Raw genomic sequence first — 17,500 nt, forward strand, 5'->3', positions numbered from 1 at the left:
GTTTTGGCGAGGACTCGAAAACACGTGATAAGTGGCACAGATTTAAAGTGGTTTTTAATCACTAACCTTCTCCTACAGCACACATTTTGGGTTCCATTCAAACCTCTCGAGCCTTTGATGGTAGATTATTCTTCTTTTCTAATTCAATTCGAATATTCAAGATCTTGAAGTCACACATACCTGGGTAGTGTTCGAGTCAAAATGAACAATTGAACAATTTAAAATGCAATCATTGGCCATGTACTATCGAGAGCAACACAATGAATGCTCTTCCCTTCGTACCCGTATATTCAGCCCCGAGAAAGGATATGTACGAATCTCATGCAGAAACATTTCGGTAAGTACGAGGTCATCCTCCTGCCAGAGCTACACAGGAGGGGTTAGATATCTACTTTACTTGCATTGATACCTCAACAGTCATGAGTAGGTCCCGTACCAGCAGGTTCCTTTCCCAATACCTATTCAAAACCACTTTGGCTAATCAGTCAAGGTTTATATTGGCCAACGATATACTTCCAACCTTACGATCCGCTTTAATAAGGTTATCGGAAGATTAGAATACTGGAACAAATCAACACACCTACGTAGGGATAAACTTTGAGATGAACTGATTTGGGACTTGGTAATCAAGAGGAGTAAATAATATCTGGAATATCTGCATTGCCAACTCAATTGAGCTCCGCAATATATCCAAGTATTTCAGCCCTTAATATAACTTGACAAATGGAAGAGAGGTATCTTACTCGGAACTGACATATCGAAAGACTTTCGTAGTATCGTCGAGCTCGAGCTGTAGCTGTAGGTACGAACGAGATCATGAATCTTCATCTCCTCCATACCTAGTGCCATACCTAGTACCACCCCTTCCCATGCTCCATACCCTTTTTTCGTCTTTCCTTTCTTTTGGTTTTGTTTTAGGATCCATCCATTCGACGTGGGGTTGAGGCTGTAGTGGCTTGGAAGATTAATTACCGTGATTGTTTTTGTTTTGATAGGCCATTTCCATTGTTTTCCTTGTTCCTTCCTGCACGACTTTTAGCATTAAAATTGTCCAAGTGCCAACCCCCAGCCTAGACCACAATTCAATGTTTCAATCCCACTTCGCGACCATCTCAATTCACCACACTCTATTCCACGGCTCTTAATAAGTATGTTAAACAACCAATAAATTCTATTCTACGCACCACCTTGTGAAATGTATACTGTCTCAAACCTCATTTATACAATTAACATTGCATACGCTTAGACGCGACACTATTTACGCGATCATTCACTTCAGCAACAACAATAAACAACAAGCATTCAGCATAAGACAAAGCCGAATTCATGCTCACTGCCCATAACCTTGCGAATCTATCAAGATGGACCAGGCCTGGTTAGATTCTCTCTCCGAAGACTGGGTATCGCAACCTCGATCTGAATCTCCACCTCGAACCGAATCGCCAGAGCCCGAACTCCCATCTCTCACCAATGGCACATCTGATTCTTCAAATTCCCGCCCAACAACTGCTCCGCCTAGTCGCATACCGAAGTTTAATGCAGAGACGAAATCTTGGTCGAATCCGCCGGATAGCAATCCACTGAGCGAAAGGAGTCAGAGCGAGAACAACATTCCCTTATCCCAGCGAAACCATCAGCCATCAAAACTACGAAGTGAGATACCGCAGAGCCCAAGGAGCGGGAAAGTCTCTCGCCCCTTGTCAGCTTGTAGCACACATACAACAGAATACAACACAATACAGCACAATAAATCTCTCAGCGCATCGCCCAAGAAGAGCTCAAAAGATACACCGGAATGGAAGAGGAGGCTGCTCCGAGGAGATGTCGGTTATGGTGAACAGCGCGATCTATTTAGCGCCGCCGGTCTCGAGACGATATTTCAACCACCGCCTGCCGAACCTTCAATAAAGAAGCCACCTACTTTTGGAGAAAGTAGTATCATGCCATCCAGTCCCCCCCTCTATCGCACAAGATTGGAGCCCCCACAATTTGACGACAGCGAGTTATCATCTGAGGATTCTGTGCAAGGAGATGGGAACGTTCTACGGGGTATGAGATACAAAGTGACGGAAGATTTTGGCAGTGAATTTTCTACCAACGATTTGAGTCGAGGAAGCGATTTCAGGCCTACGGTATTGAATACTCTGAGCCCCGTCAAGGAACACTTTTCTTCGTCCGATTCTGTTTTTAAAAACGACAACCTCCACGCCAAAAAAGAATATCTCGACGTGGGACGAACTATAAGCGGACAAAGCGATACGCACAACGAGTTTCTCTCTCCGATATACTTAGCAACACAGAGTACCTTGCCTGATAAGGCCGGGGTTTCACCAATAGATATATCACCTGCTGAACTTCAAGAACGTCTAGAAAAGCTTCGCGCCGACGACCCAGATGTTGATGAAATGGAAGACCCCCAAAGCGTTTCCCGGCCTATCACGGGGGATACGGATGATTTCAAACACAACGGACAATTTGTCAGTGCTCGAAGAGGCGGTCATTCTGAAGAAGGTTCTTTCCAAAAAAGAATGCTGAGTTCTTCTTCTTCCCTGCCACAAATCGACGAATCAGCCCTACCAGTTGATGATTCTCGACACGATGCCTCTGAGAAGAAACTCCCGAAGATACGAAAAACAAGAGCCTCCAATGAGCTTCTAGAGCCACCTGTAAACCTACAATCTCCCACCATCGCGCCAATACCGCATCCTAGCCCAGTTAAATCTCCCGTCAAGAGCAATTCCGGTAGTCCCTTGAAATTGTTTGGTACTCATGATACGTTCACAAGTCAAAAGCTTCTACGTAGACTCAGTCAATACGAGGAGGATCGGGGAAGTGAGCTTGAACCAGACGTGCCACCAAATACTGCTCATGAGCCCAACCATCCCCATATAGATAATGCAGATGATAGCCGGCCTGTATCGGAGGGTAGCTATTTCCCAAAGGAGCGCAAGACAAGGCGATATAGTAGTTTTGGAGTTGGCGACTTAGATACTTACCGGTTCAGCGAGGATGCCTCTTTTGAATCGAATGGATCTATCTTACACAACGACGATGTAGAAAAACTCGACCTCCCTGTTCTAGATCCGAAATCACAAACAAGATTCAGTTTTCGACTAGATTCTTCACCGGGCGTCAAGGAAGGTGAAGAAAGAAAACCGAGTGGCAAATACAGAACTGCCAGCAATAGTACCAGCAGGCGCCGCAGCTTGAGCGTTAGAAAGAGATCTAGCACTGGCTCTACATCGCCATCTACAGTCTCGCCCTCGTTTCAAATCAACGAAACCCTCAAGACACCCAGGAGATCAAATGGTGAGGCGGAAGGAAAACGACTTATGAGATCCCCAGCGAAAGATTCAACACCAAAGAGACGTCGAACACTGCACCGGGCGGACATTTCACTTCCACTACAACCTGAAGAACCGCTGGTCTTACTTCCTGGTCCTTCGCGTCCATCCACACAGCCAGCTATGGGTAAAACACGCCAATACAATGAGCGAAACGTTCAAGCCGCTGATCCGAAGATACTTGCAATGCGACAACTACTTCGCCCTCGGACCCCCACTCCTAGTCAGCGTAATAGTCAACAGCACGAAGAGGCACCCTTTGCTGAGTCAGGTCTCACATCGGACGAACGTGCAAGACTCTTGCAACAGCAAAAGATTGCTATGATCCAAGCTGAGCTTGATCTGGCCAACCCTGATAGGCCTCTCAGCGCCAGTCAGGAATCTCAGGAGAGTCGAAAACCCTCTGTAACTACCCAGGACTTTTTAGACGAAGCTAAGAAGATAATGGCAGGCATTCGCGGTAAAGCAAGACCTCGCAGTGGTCTTACCAGCGTAGAAGAGTCGGAGTCCGAAAACGATCGTGTTCCATCAAACAATGCAGCAGATGACGAGCTGGAAGATTCGTACCAGGAATCAACTCAGGAGTTATTTGAAAGGCCACCAAGTCGCGAAGGAGCCCCAGTATCAAGAACGCCGCCAACTCAAGATCCAGAGCTTTTAAACCACTTACGTAAATATGAGGAGAACAGTGAAATGGATGGCATCATTGCTTCATCCATACAGTCTATGGCTATGGCAAAAGAAGTTGTCAGAAATGCGAAGGAAATTGACAGAATGGCAGACGAAACAATTTCAAGATCACTTGGTCACTTCTTGGATCCTATAAATGCAGTTCAGAGCGAACCAGCAAATATCCGCATATCTAACAACCCAGATATTCAGCGAAAACGCAAACACTCTGGCTCTTCGCGACAACTGGACGAAGAATATGATGATCCTGATTTTTTTACACAAGGTTCGAACAATTCCATACCCACAACGTCATCCAGAGGTTCGGATTCGAGGCGTGTAATTGCTCCGCATACAGTATCTCATCTGATACCAGAACAACTTGCTGGCATGGTTTTTGATCGAGATCGGAATATCTGGGTAAAGAGGAAATCTACCAAAGAAAACGATGGGCAAGATTCCCCTATTTCCGAAGGAAGTGAAGAAGATCCTTTTGAGGACATTCCTGATTTGTCATTTGATGAAACGCAAGAGCTCATGAGGCTGAGGGCTGTTGCTGCCAAACAAAAGGAAGACGCACGGTTACGCTTGGCTGAATATCTCGGCAACGAAGGACAGCAAGGTGCCTTGAGTGGCCAATTCTCGCCTCAAAAGACTTCGAATATGAGCGTTCCGCTGGTGGATAACAGACCCCGGTCAGCACCGTCAGAGCCCATCCAAACTGCCGTAGATAGTCCTGTCCCAGAGATTAAAGTTCGATCCGCCTCTGTAGGTGAAGATAGCATCCTACGTCCAAAAAAGACCCGGCGTGGGAATGTAAGCAAGTCTGCTTTTGGAAGTCACAGCTCGACTGAGGGCAAAGCCCCCGAAGAGAGTAGGGGACTGGTCGAAGACGATGTTTTTATTCAACCAGATGGAGACCTGAGTGCCACAACTCCAAAACGTCAACGAAACGTTACAATCACTTTCTCGTCTCCTATCGCGGAGCTTATCGAGCTGCCTACTTACAATGACGATGATAGCTCAGCACAGGGGGGAGCTTACCAATCCGACGATGACAGTGTCAACGAATCGGACAGCGATGATGGAGGGAGTATTCGAGTTAGAAAGGGGAAATCTAGACAAGGAAGTGGAAATCGTGGAGGATATAGAAACAACTCTCGTAGGCTATCGGTAGGAGGGCAACAATTCATGCCACGTCCAGTATCACGAATTGATGAGCAGGACGAAGAGTCTTTCAATAAAGAAAGAGGTGGCAAGAACAAATCTGGGAACAATCTTCTCCCAACACCATCTATCTCGCCAAAAAGGGTTAATAGTATAGTGCTCGCCACACCACGGCCCATTCACGAGATCGGGACTCTTGAACTTACTCCACTCTCGGAATTTACGATGCATCAAGCAGACGAATCTTATGGGATGGACGTAAGCTATGTGGCAAACGGGCAAAAGCATAATGCAGGGCCTTCTTCAAAGACAACACTTTCTCATTCAATCAAGGAAATGGTTGAAAAATTGACTGAGATAGAACCATATGAGCCATACTGGGAGCATATGAAGAGCGCCGATCTGCATAGGAGGAAACTAACAAACCTCCATAAACTCGACGAGTTTTGTGAGCACCTGGAGGAACTGAAGGTTTCCAAAAACGAAATTAGTCAACTGAACGGCGTTCCTTCATCACTTCGCACGCTCATTATTAACCATAATCGCCTTTCCGATCTTACATCTTGGGGCCATCTGTGGAATCTTCAGGAAGTCGATGTCTCCAACAATGAGATTGAAAGCCTTTCCTGTTTCAAAAACTTGGTGCACCTAAGAAGCTTACAAGCAAACAATAACCAAATCGCTTCGCTACATGGTATTGGAACTCTTGATGGCTTGATTACACTTCGGCTTCGAGGCAATCCAATTGAGACACTGAACTTTGAAGGAACAAACCTCAAACACTTGGAACATCTAGACCTTAGAGGTTGTCAAATTTCAGAAGTCAAGAATATCGGACATTTACCGAATTTGTCGAGCCTCGATTTGGAGAACAATAAATTGGTCAGTTTCATGACATCGGACGATACATGCTCGGCTAGAGAGGTCAGGTTGAGCTTCAACAACCTTGAATCTTTCGATGCGAATCTCACACCCGAGATTCGTATTCTCTATCTGGATTCCAATCGAATCAAGACTATCACTGGCCTCCTCCACAAAAGAAATCTTTATAGTCTCTCAGTGCGTGAACAGCAATCTGGCACGGTTCTGGACAAATCGTTTCTCCGCGAGGCTTTCGAAGTGAGAAAGTTGTTCCTGTCCGGTAATCACTTGGGAACCTTCGATCCGGGTGTCGAATATCTCAATTTGCAATATCTTGAACTTGCAAACTGTGGTATTACTTCTCTGCCAGATGATTTTGGTCTTATGGTGGCAAATGTAAGAGTTCTAAATCTCAATTTCAACGGGCTGCAAGAGTTTCAAAGTCTGCTTGGTATCGTTCGTCTCAAGAAATTGCTCCTTGCCGGAAACCGTTTGTCTAAAGTGGAGAGACTCACAAGAACCTTGAGAGCATTTCCTCATTTAACTACTGTCGATATGAGAAACAATCATGTTAATCACAACTTCTACCCAATAGCATTGGAAAGATGCTTAATCAAAGATGGCGGACTCGAGAGAAATGACCTGGATGTTATTGATCCATATTCTCTTGGCAATGCAGATCCAGTAAGAGATGCTCATTATATCTCGTGTTCGGATATGGCAACAAGATTGATGCGACGTGTATACGAAATGCTCGTCTTTGGAAAGAAAGGCGACAATCCCAAGCTGCAGAAGTTGGATGGTCTTCCGATCAATAGAGAGGTCTCAAAAATTCGGGATGACGTTTGGGATAAGCTTCTTGAGATGGGTTATATAAAATCATCGGGAAAATCCAAAGGGAAGACAAATGGTGGTCCAACTGAGGATGAGAAAACAGAAGAGAGCGTGTTAGGAGGAGATTTTCACCAGGCCACCCCTAATAAAAGTTCAATGGATGAAATAGCTAGGAAGACGGAAGGGTTGCAACATCACCAATCCAACAGTAATGACTCTGGGCAAAGAGTTCGAGGCTCACATGATACAAAATCTAATTTTGAAAACATCGAAATGGGGTTTGAAAGGCCACCTGCTGGCAGTTCTGGCAAGAATATCGCGGAGCCTAAAGCTGATGTAAATCCAATGACCCGAAAGAGCGCCACACAAAAATCAACAGGGTATGGTATTGCACAGGAGAATACCGGAAATCATTCTCAAAGTGGGCAAGCATTTAAAATCTACAAACCCAAGACACAAGTTCCGGTGGACCTCAATTCCCGGGAGAGTGAAAATGCTGAAGCAGCTGAAGTCGACTCGGCGCCAGGACCATCCACAAGGAAGAAGAATGAAATAACACGCAATATAGAGAAAATTATCGCTGAGAGTCAAGCTACTGTTGCAAAACACAGGGCCTTAGTAAGACGTATGGATGATGAAGTTGGAGAAAGCGTGTCCGGACCGAAGCGGATGGAAACCAATAGACCTAAGGCCGGATTTCCACCTCCAGTGATTCCGCTCGCCGATCAGGCTATTTATCAGCAACAACCATCACAAAATTCTGGAGCTGGCCCCCCAACAGCTGCCCAATTGAAACAGGAGCTGGAGGAGATGCTGCAGTCATTCGAACGCGAGACAAAGTCGAAAGAGGCCAAACTGTTGAACCGAAATCGGTATGACCATGGGTCTCCTATTCGACAGAGCAGCCGAAGCAAACCAGCTACGAAGAAGGGCGCTAAGAAGGTTGGATTTGCTGAAGGGAGTAAGGAGGCTTATGCAAGCAAAGATCCGCGCTGGCCAGCTGAGGATAGTTTCGCTTGAGTAGCGAAAGTTACGAATTATGGATAATTACGAGTAATGCGGTGGGATGGTTGGGCTGTACAAATAGGATAATCATTAAGGTATGGTGTTAGTGGTTCTACAAAAGAGTTTGGGGTTTGTGGGATTCTTTGTATAGTATTATTACAGTATTGTTCGGAAGACCACGGAGTGGTCAAGTGATACCTTTCGGCGTATACAATTGCTTGCTACATATAAAAACATCATTTTTCTATAATTTCGACGTCTTCTTTGCTTGCTTCTCCCACTCAGCAACTCTACCCGCAGCCTCTTCTTTCCTCTTAACTTCTCTATCCATATTCACTCCGTCCCTTTCTTCGTTCTGTGCGTGCCCTTCCAAATATCCCAAAGTCTCTCTCCACATCTCCGCCTTCAACACGCCATAAACACCAGTCTTTCCTTTCTCCAATAATTTGCAGTCATCAACTAGCTTTAACACTTCTTCCCATCCACCTAATACATCTACAAGTCCTCCTTGGAGCGCTGCTTCGCCATTGAAACGTTTTGCTTCTAGAACGAGGGAGCGGTAGGTAGAGGGAGAAGGGAGTTTTTGGCGGAATATGGAGGACATGGGGGGTTTAAGAGGCGCGCCAAATTCAAGCTCGTTGAGACAGAGAAAGCCCCGGCTTGGGTTGAAAACGCGGTAGTCGGTGTACATGGCGGTCATGAGGCCGCCAGCAAATGCATGGCCGGGGAGGAGGGAGATAGTGGGCATGGGGTAACTTTATTTTGTCAAGATGTTAGAAATGACTCTATTAATTGAGAAGCTGGAATGTATAGAATGAAAGAGAACTTACGTCAACAGCCTCTTCCAGAGCGCATAGAGGCTCTTGTCCCAAAATCCTTTAACCTCGGTAGCATGATTCAAATCTAAACCATTGGAGAAGAATTTGGGAATAGCAGAAGTGATACAGACGGCACCGACGGGATAGGAGACTTCGAGGATATCGAGGGCGTGCATGAAAGTTTGGCAGAAAGTAGTGGTGAGACGATTATCTGGGGGCGAAGAGAAGGTGAGGAGGTAAAGATTCGGGTGCGCAGGGGAGGGTGTGGTACAGGTTAGGGTGCCGGGTTGGGATTGGAGGGGGGAGGATATGGGTATGGGGAGGGTAAAGAGGGGAGTGGTGGTGGACATGGTGTATGATTGAATATTGAGATAGGGATATAGACTGAAGGTAGAGAAGTATTATCGGATGAGATCAATATATCTATCTATTGAATACTCGAGTAAAGATGCGAGGTCGCGATTGTGAGAATGTAACAATCGGTAATCACCTACATCATGCCGAGGTTCAAAAAAGCCTAGTCTTCTGGTAAAATGCCGTCTGACCTCTCAGATCCGAACCTTGCGATTCAACAGTGGATAAATAAGTCTAAGATTACTTATTACTATCGCGAATACCCACACGTTGAAAGTTTCTAGATCAAAAATGATCCTGGGTCTATACTTCGATTATCTCGCCGATAGCATAGCTCTTTCCTTAACATGTGAAGGTAAAGCTGGATAATTTTAGCACAAGGCTGAAGACCCTGGCCACATCCCTGTCAGCCTACCCACCTTTATTACCAAAGAGCTTGCGACAGTCTATCTGTCACTTCAATGATCAAACACAAAACACAAATTTTTGCACGACGTGTGATGGCTATCGCAGAAAAGCAGAAGACCATTGTGTTCTTCCATCCTGATCTAGGGATTGGTGGTGCCGAAAGACTCGTTATAGATGCCGCAGTAGGATTACAGAATCGGGGGCACAAAATCGTTATATTCACCAGCTATTGCGATCCTAAGCATTGCTTTGATGAAGCTCGAGATGGTTAGTTGGAAGATGGAGCTTCTACTATACGATGCCAATGCTTAATCTGTATAGGTACACTTGATGTGCGAGTAAGAGGAAACTGGCTTTTCCCATCCTCAATCCTCTCTCGATTCTCCATTATCTGCGCCATTCTTCGACAGTTACATCTAATTGTCCAGGCGTATTTTACCTCTGAAATCAGCAGCCTAAAACCCGATGCTTTCTTCGTGGATCAGCTCAGTGCTGGACTACCGTGGCTACGATACTTTTATCCCAATACTCGCATCTTCTTTTACTGTCATTTCCCGGACCTGTTACTCGCACAGGGAAGAACCCATTGGGTGAAACGCGCATATAGAATACCTTTCGACTTCTTGGAGCAATGGAGTATGAGTTTTGCGGAGTCAATTGCGGTCAATTCTGGATTCACAAAGGGTATGGTGGAACAGGTATTCCCTGAATTGGCCAGAGAAAAAGATTTACAGATTGTACATCCTTGTGTGGATGTAAATCCAAAGAAATCTGAGACAAGTGATGATGCTGTTCCAGTCTGGCATGACAGGAATATTTTGTTAAGCATCAATCGATTCGAAAAGAAGAAGGATATTGGTCTTGCAATCAAAGCATATGCAGGATTGGGCAAACATGGAAGACAGGGAGTGAGATTGGTACTTGCTGGTAGGTCATGTTTCGCTATTGGTGAGAAGCATGCTGACACGATTGACAGGTGGATATGATAACCGAGTGATGGAGAACGTCGTATACCATAAGGAGCTCGTTAAACTGGCTACCGACTTGGGATTGAAGACAGCTACCACACGGACCATCGTCACAGCATTAAATGTACCTGATGATGTAGATGTTTTGTTCTTGTTATCAGTACCGAATACTTTAAAGGAAATGCTACTAAATTCAGCACGGCTTTTGATATATACACCTTCTAACGAGCATTTTGGCATTGTACCCCTGGAGGCGATGTTGGCTGGAGTACCAGTGTTAGCTGCAAATACAGGAGGGCCACTCGAAACAGTAGTGGAAGGGAAGACAGGCTGGCTCTGTCCACCTGATGATGTTGAGAAATGGACGGCTGTCATGGATAAAGTCCTAAACAAGATGACGGATGATCAGGTTAAACAGATGGGAATTGACGGTGTAAAGAGGGTTAAGAATGAATTTTCTGATGTCAAAATGGCCGAGAGAATTGATGGATTGATCGATGGAATGGCAAATACGCCCAGGAAGAGTGCTCTACAACTCTCCGCGTTCTTGCTAACTATTATTATGGTTGTATTGGACATTGCATTCTGGGGCTTGGGTCAGAACAAATCAGTCAACAAAAAGCTGGACAAGTTTTTGTTGCCTCCATTCATTCTTACCCTAACGTCATTGATATCATGGGCTGTGTATTTTGTAGTCAATTCCCAGGCCAAGTCGAGTTCGCGGCAGCCGATTAGATGAGGAAAAATAGATAATTAAATGCATTGATAACATCCCACTCTGTAGATCTTGCGGCAAGGATACATGTATGAGTATTATTGAGAAAAAAGGGGTGTGATGAAATATGATTGGCTGAAACCCGCCGAGGCGAATGGGGGTTTTCCAGACACCACGAACCTCAATATTTCTTACAAATTTCAATGTAGCACAACATACAGCATACAATCCTATATGTACTCTTTGGCATTCGTTTGTTGTTTTTAATATTGAAACAGTTCTAGATACTAAGGTTCTTTGGTCTAGTAAAGGCAGATTATAAATTGTATTACTTGCTATACTTCCCTAAAAGCCTGGGCTAGGCTACTCAATCTTTCATCTTGAAACCTCCAAAAATCGCAAATTTGCCCCACCACCAGTCAATATAACGCGTGTTTTGTCTCGACACCGCTCTCTTATCATTCATTCATTCATTCACAACTGGGTGGAACCGTATCTTCAAACACTGTTACCAATAAACACGCCAATCATTACCACTCACTTGGTTTCCCAAATAGCCAAACCCGACAGATAGTATCCGGAGCTACAAGCCGCAACAACTTTACACTGCAAGAAGTTTGCGAGGTACGAAGCAATTCTTGAGTCATCCGCCAACCAATCGAGCTTGTGGCATTCCTGACGAGTGCATATCCTGGTGTCATTGAAAGGCTGGGCATAGTGAGATACTGGGGTAGTGGTAGTATCCGTCGATATCCGATACCGTACCTGAACGTTTGATCTGTTTGCGGGGAGCTACTTCTACATACGTATAGCCATACATAAAGATGTTGTTGTTTAAAAGTTCTCGCTCGCCCATGGCGGCTGGGAGGGTCTCGACACGCACTCTTTTGCATGTCTTGAAAAGTGGTAGATTCAGCAACGCGATGGGAGAATTACAAGCACCATTGTTTAATCACGTGTTACGGAAATCATACAGTCTCAAGAGTCTCAAGAAGGTAGAGAAGTTCGGCTCTGTAGTCGTGGGCACTGGGCCAGCTGGACTTGCGGTTGTGGGCAACCTTTTGGAGCAGAAAAAAGGCCCAGTTTTATGGGTTGGAGATGCTCAACGTTCGGGGGGTGGCAGATTAGACCGAGCGTATCGAGCTGTGCCTTCGTGAGTTTTGTCCTTCTCTCTATTGCTTGAATCTTGAGTGCAAATCTAATGATCTTTTACCATAGCAACACGAAAGTCAAGTTCTTTTCTATGTACGCAGATGCTTTAGAACCTTTCAAGCAAATCACAAGTGAAGCTGCTACTCCTAACGCTTATAGCGTTTTGCAAGATCTTGATCAGGAAAAGACTTGTCACATTGCTGAAGCTGCTGATTTAGGGCTGATGTTGGGCGCCGGGCTTCTCAAAACCGAGGGTGTTTTTGGAGTCAGTAATGGCACAGTTGAAAGTGCTTCTTGGTCCGAGGTAAGTTCATTGTCTAGGTCGGTTATCTACAAGCTAATGCCAAATAGACCAAGGGCTGGAATGTAAAATTCAGTGCCTCAGGGAGTAAAACACGTTCAGTATCCTCCGATCTCCTTTTTTTGTGTACTGGTTCTCACCCCAGTTGGAACCGCCTTGAACTTGATCAATCTAGTAAACGGGTGCCTAGCATTAGTCTTGATAAATGTTTGAAGCCTTCACTATTAAGGCGAAGCATCCGTTTTGCTATAAAAAAGAATCCAGACCCAACTAAGCCTATCACTATCGCCGTCATTGGTGCATCTCACAGTGCAATTCTCGTACTGAGAAATCTTTGCAATCTCGCAACTTCCCCTGACCAGGAATTCCAGAACCTTCGTATCAAATGGTTCACTCGCCATGAGCTTCGATATGCCGAGGAACGTGATGGATGGATCAAACGCGATAACACGGGTCTCAAGGGTGAAGTCGCTACATGGGCAAAGGAAAATCTCGAGGCCGAGACATTACCCACATCTGACGTTTCCAAATACCTCGAGAAAGTAAAGACCTCGACAGAAACCGAGAAGGAAGACTACGAGAAACATTTACCCGGATGTAACTGTATGGTGCAGGCTATCGGGTTCACCAAGAACGAGCTTCCAACTATCGAGAGGGATGGCACGCCATTGGAGATTACTTATAATCATGAGACGTCGGAATTTGTGGATGCTGAGGGAAAGACAATTAGGGGGCTGTATGGCGCTGGAATTGCGTTCCCAGAGAAGGTTGTGGATCCTGAGGGAACAACGGAGTACGCCGTTGGCTTGTGGAAGTTCATGAAGTATTTGAAGAGGGTTGCGCCAACGTGGACTGCGTGAGGAGAGGTGCTGTGACATTATCATGGTGGTAGGAGATGCTGCATGATCAATGATGTAATGAGATAGACTTTTTTTGGTGCCTGCAACTTCCAATTATACATACCCTGCTGCAAGTTATGTACTTATGATCGCAAGTATAACATGGTGACGAAAGAATATTGAAACTCAACAATGCACCCTCGCTTTCATCGCACAGCTATGATGGGCGCTTTTTACTGATGTGCTGCTTGAATTCATGCATACTCACCTCGAACTTCGAAATCATTGCATAGATTGAATCTATACTATACATACCTCGAATTAGTTTCAGACATCGAACTTAATATATCATATGGTAAAGTCACTTCACACATCGAATCTGAGACGTGTACCTATCCAACCAGCCACACCTGCTCCAAGCAGTACATTTTCCTTCCATCCTCTCTTTACCGCCATCAAATATTTCTCAGTGCTCACCATGCTCATCGTCAGCTCAATCCAATCAACAAATCTCGTTCTCGTTTATAGAGAATCCAAACACGTTAAGCCTAAATACTAGAGACGCCGGAACTTCCCTTAAACCTTTCCACAAAGTGTGCTTCTAGCGTGGTTGTAAGCATGACGAGAAAATAGTACTTCTTTTGGGTTAGTCGTATTAGAATGTTTTACTTAAAAATCGTTTGCTAGTTCATTTATCTATTAGCATCTCCTCCGCTGTAGGGCTGAAGTATATCCGTTCTCTCACATGGATGACCCAATAATGCACTAGCTCATTCTAGTAGCTTATTTTTGCCGCGGAGCCGGCGCTTGCTTCGTATTGCATGAGACGAGAGAGTTCCATGTTTCATACCGATTTCTGCGTGTTTATGTGCATGTACATGGTTCATGCCCACGAATGCGAATCTCATTGTCATAAGACTGTGTCTATGGATCTAATGGATTTCAGAGTATGGGCATTGCTCGGTGACGCAGTAATTCGATTACGAATGGTGATGGTCGTCGAGTTACTAAAGATTACTTAAAGTCTTCCATTGTCGAGAGTCTCATGACGCAAGCAGAAAGTTCTGGGGAGGATGAAAGAGATTGCCATCGTTTGGATTACATTACAAGTTAGTACATTCAAGAAGAAAGGGAGGGAATAGCCCGAAAGTACTTGCTTTGAAAGGATAGATGAGAGAATCGCATCTTCTCGCTCTCCGTGCGATCCAAAGGGCCAACGTCGAAATCTGGAATTAAGCAAAAATGTAGCTGAATGTGGGATCAAAAATAGATTCGAATACCATGCAATACTCTCACGATCGACAGTGGATATTGGGTAGTAACGATGATTTCGAGGGGAAGTCGAATAAGAAATGTGCAGACTCAAGCGCATTTGAGTGTGGAAGTGTTCTTTCAAGTAGGAGGATTTCATCAAGCGCTAGGTTTCATTCAGTGTGTCCTCGCAAGAAAAGATCAATTGGAAAGGAAGACGATCGAAGCAAGCGAATATGGATGGAGAAAAGAGGAAAGGAGCTAAATTACTTTAGCTTGATATTCTTCTTTCCTCACAAGATGATGAAATTGTAGAAAGTCAAAGTGCTTTTCTGCATCAAATCCTGCTTCATCCCCTCGATATTCTCTTATATCGCTCCCAATTACCTTTAAATTTCATCAACGTCGTTAATGATTCTTCGTTATCCGATCTAAAGACTTCTTGTTACTACTACATCAATTGCTCAACAAGTGTAGATGAATGTTATCAATTTATTTCCCAAGAATTCCCATTATTTTCATGTCTTCATCAAAGCTTGTCGGTACAAATGAAATCATTCATGTTCACACCCCAACAGAAAATATTGTTTATAGACACTAGCATTATGCATCATGACTACACCAAGTCACCAATGGAATGGCGCTATGGTAAGAAGACCAAATTTACTCAAAAGTCTCTCTTATCATCCCTGAGAACAATAATACAGTTTTCCTTCGATTTCATTAATCGCGCATACTCCATTACAATTGGAGATGGTGAGGAATATCTAAATGACATCAAATCAGCCAGATGTTAGGTTGGCAGACGGAAGTTAAAGAGAGTGGTTACTAGCCTGTGCCATTGACATCAACGAAATACTGGGTACCAGAAACCATCAATTGTGTCATTATTTCTTGCTATTTGAGCCACGAGGTATTAAAAAATGTTCAATCGTCGTGAAGGGAATTCATTCAGTATCTGCGTTTTCGCTGAACGTCGTTTTTACCTTTAGCTCCACGGGCTCCTGCTTCTGTCCTCCACCACAAACATATGGGCCATTTAGTGGGGCGTTTTGGGGCCATCCTCGCGAAGTCGCAATTTCCCGTTGGAGTTTCTATCAAAGTGTTAATAATGTCTATTTCATTCTAATACCATCTTGCCTTTCTGTTACAACGAACTCTTATGTGACCCAGCTTCATTCCGAGTATTTGCCTATCATTGTTAGTACTTTCCTCTACCCCAACTTCTACTCTCAGTCTACTCACATGTCCTTCTCGGTGATGTCCTTCACCGCCTTCCAATTATCAAATCTTGCATCCATCAAGCGATTCAGATAGTGTAGCATCTGAAGTCTGTTGAATATCAACTGAAGTTCTATGTCTGGAGGATTCATGTCTGGCAGATCAAAGTTTGGTAGATCAAAGTTCGAGGGATCCATATGAGGAAAATCCATCTTTGGGAGTCATTTATTGCGAAGTTCTCCAAGAAGATATTGAAGAACAAAAGTCTAAATTGCGAGAAACCTGGGGAATGGAGCTCCGTGCGCCTTGCTTCAAATGCAGTGAGCAGGATAATGCCAACTTTGGTTGCGCGATGAGATTCAAGCAACCCAGTCACCAATTCCATATCAGGCCTTTATATGGGGTTGGATACCACTTTCGGCTTATCTTCCTATTTGACCTGCGCACCTCGAGTGCAATGCTTGACCATGATATATAACCCTTGTATTAACCCCGCAGACGCGCTGGTTCTTGGATACACTTCAAGGCCATGGTATGGTGCTACGTCATCCAAATAATTGACAAAGACTACCAGTGAACGGAAGCTTTTCTCGAGAAAAGTCCCCAAAAGCACACATAGAACAGCGTATCAAAGGACATTCCCTCAATTCATCATGTGTAACTACCACCCCTACCACCTGTTACACGACCTCGTTTCAACGCCCTCGAAGCAATCAGAATCCCGGTAGAAGGCGCAATGTCGAACCGAACCAACCCTTCCTTCAGAGATACGTCTGGTATTCGCTTCGTATAGGAACGAGCCACATTCGAAATGCGGCATGTTCAAGCCGGTACGGGAGTTCGACGTGCGTCTTTTCACGACGTCTCACTGGACTGCTCCTCTGAAAGCCATGTCGCGATCTGAACGTTTTCTCATCGAGCATTCCGAATCGCACCTCTCTGCGAGTTGGGAAAAAGCCACGTCCGCGACGGGTTATGTGACGCGGGTAGTACAAAAGGGGGGGAAGTATTTGAGGTCGGTAGGTGGCGCGAATAATCTTTTTCATACTATGTATGCATTCATTGTCTGATTGCGAGGAATTCCTGTTGATGAATGACATCCCTTGGTTATCATTTTATTTTTCGATAAAGTGTTTGAAATCTCTCTGGGACAGAGCTTCTTGTTTGAAGAATTTGTGAGAGCTTTGAAATGTCTCACATGGCTTTAATAGACTGAAACTCCCAGATGTACTGCATCTCTGAACTGTGTCGAGTCTCTTCACGATACAGTCGTTGCCACGCAAACGCGGCGAAAAAAGGAAATATCAACTAATTTTACTTTTTGTCATATCAAACAATGGCCCTATCTCAGGGGAATTGATTGGTGTGATACAGCACGTGCCAACTGCTATCAGCCAAAACTCATTTTCACACCAAAAATCAACATTTTACTATATTTTCAATTTCTAAAATCTTTGTGATTTATAAATAAAATTCTTTTAAAATTTATTTTTATAGAGTTTTTGTTAAAAGATCATATAGGAGTTAGTGGAAAAGCCTTGATATTATTAAGTTCTATATAGAGATACGATATATATATATGGACTTGATAGA

The 17,500-nt window shown here is 44.4% G+C and overlaps 5 protein-coding genes across 5 annotated transcripts; 3 read left to right on the forward strand and 2 right to left on the reverse strand.

The window, feature by feature from the left end:
• Positions 1-1,361: 1,361 nt before the first annotated feature.
• EAF02_001481 (uncharacterized protein) lies at positions 1,362-7,895 on the forward strand (the record flags this gene model as incomplete). Its single annotated transcript, XM_038897529.1, has 1 exon — positions 1,362-7,895. One exon carries the CDS (start codon positions 1,362-1,364, stop codon positions 7,893-7,895), a length of 6,534 nt encoding a protein of 2,177 aa, XP_038762504.1.
• Positions 7,896-8,031: 136 nt separating this feature from the next.
• On the reverse strand, positions 8,032-9,214 carry EAF02_001482 (uncharacterized protein). The gene is made up of 2 exons (XM_038897530.1): positions 8,711-9,214; positions 8,032-8,635 (listed from the first exon to the last, which is right to left on the reverse strand). The coding sequence occupies exons 1-2, from the start codon at positions 9,046-9,048 to the stop codon at positions 8,125-8,127; spliced, it is 849 nt and encodes a 282-aa protein (XP_038762505.1). The 5' UTR covers positions 9,049-9,214; the 3' UTR covers positions 8,032-8,124.
• Positions 9,215-9,513: 299 nt separating this feature from the next.
• On the forward strand, positions 9,514-11,167 carry EAF02_001483 (uncharacterized protein; the record flags this gene model as incomplete). The annotated part of the gene is made up of 3 exons (XM_038897531.1): positions 9,514-9,727; positions 9,782-10,387; positions 10,437-11,167. 3 exons carry the CDS (start codon positions 9,514-9,516, stop codon positions 11,165-11,167), a joined length of 1,551 nt encoding a protein of 516 aa, XP_038762506.1.
• Positions 11,168-11,967: 800 nt separating this feature from the next.
• On the forward strand, positions 11,968-13,456 carry EAF02_001484 (uncharacterized protein; the record flags this gene model as incomplete). The annotated part of the gene is made up of 3 exons (XM_038897532.1): positions 11,968-12,296; positions 12,362-12,599; positions 12,647-13,456. 3 exons carry the CDS (start codon positions 11,968-11,970, stop codon positions 13,454-13,456), a joined length of 1,377 nt encoding a protein of 458 aa, XP_038762507.1.
• A 2,058-nt stretch (positions 13,457-15,514) lies between these two features.
• EAF02_001485 (uncharacterized protein) lies at positions 15,515-17,271 on the reverse strand (the record flags this gene model as incomplete). The annotated part of the gene is made up of 4 exons (XM_038897533.1): positions 15,932-17,271; positions 15,845-15,878; positions 15,673-15,780; positions 15,515-15,583 (listed from the first exon to the last, which is right to left on the reverse strand). The coding sequence occupies exons 1-4, from the start codon at positions 16,117-16,119 to the stop codon at positions 15,515-15,517; spliced, it is 399 nt and encodes a 132-aa protein (XP_038762508.1). The 5' UTR covers positions 16,120-17,271.
• Between the last annotated feature and the right edge of the window lie 229 nt (positions 17,272-17,500).

This window comes from Botrytis sinoallii, assembly GCF_014898435.1.
Source record: "Botrytis sinoallii strain Bc 23 chromosome Unknown BSIN_002, whole genome shotgun sequence".
NCBI lineage: Eukaryota > Fungi > Ascomycota > Leotiomycetes > Helotiales > Sclerotiniaceae > Botrytis > Botrytis sinoallii.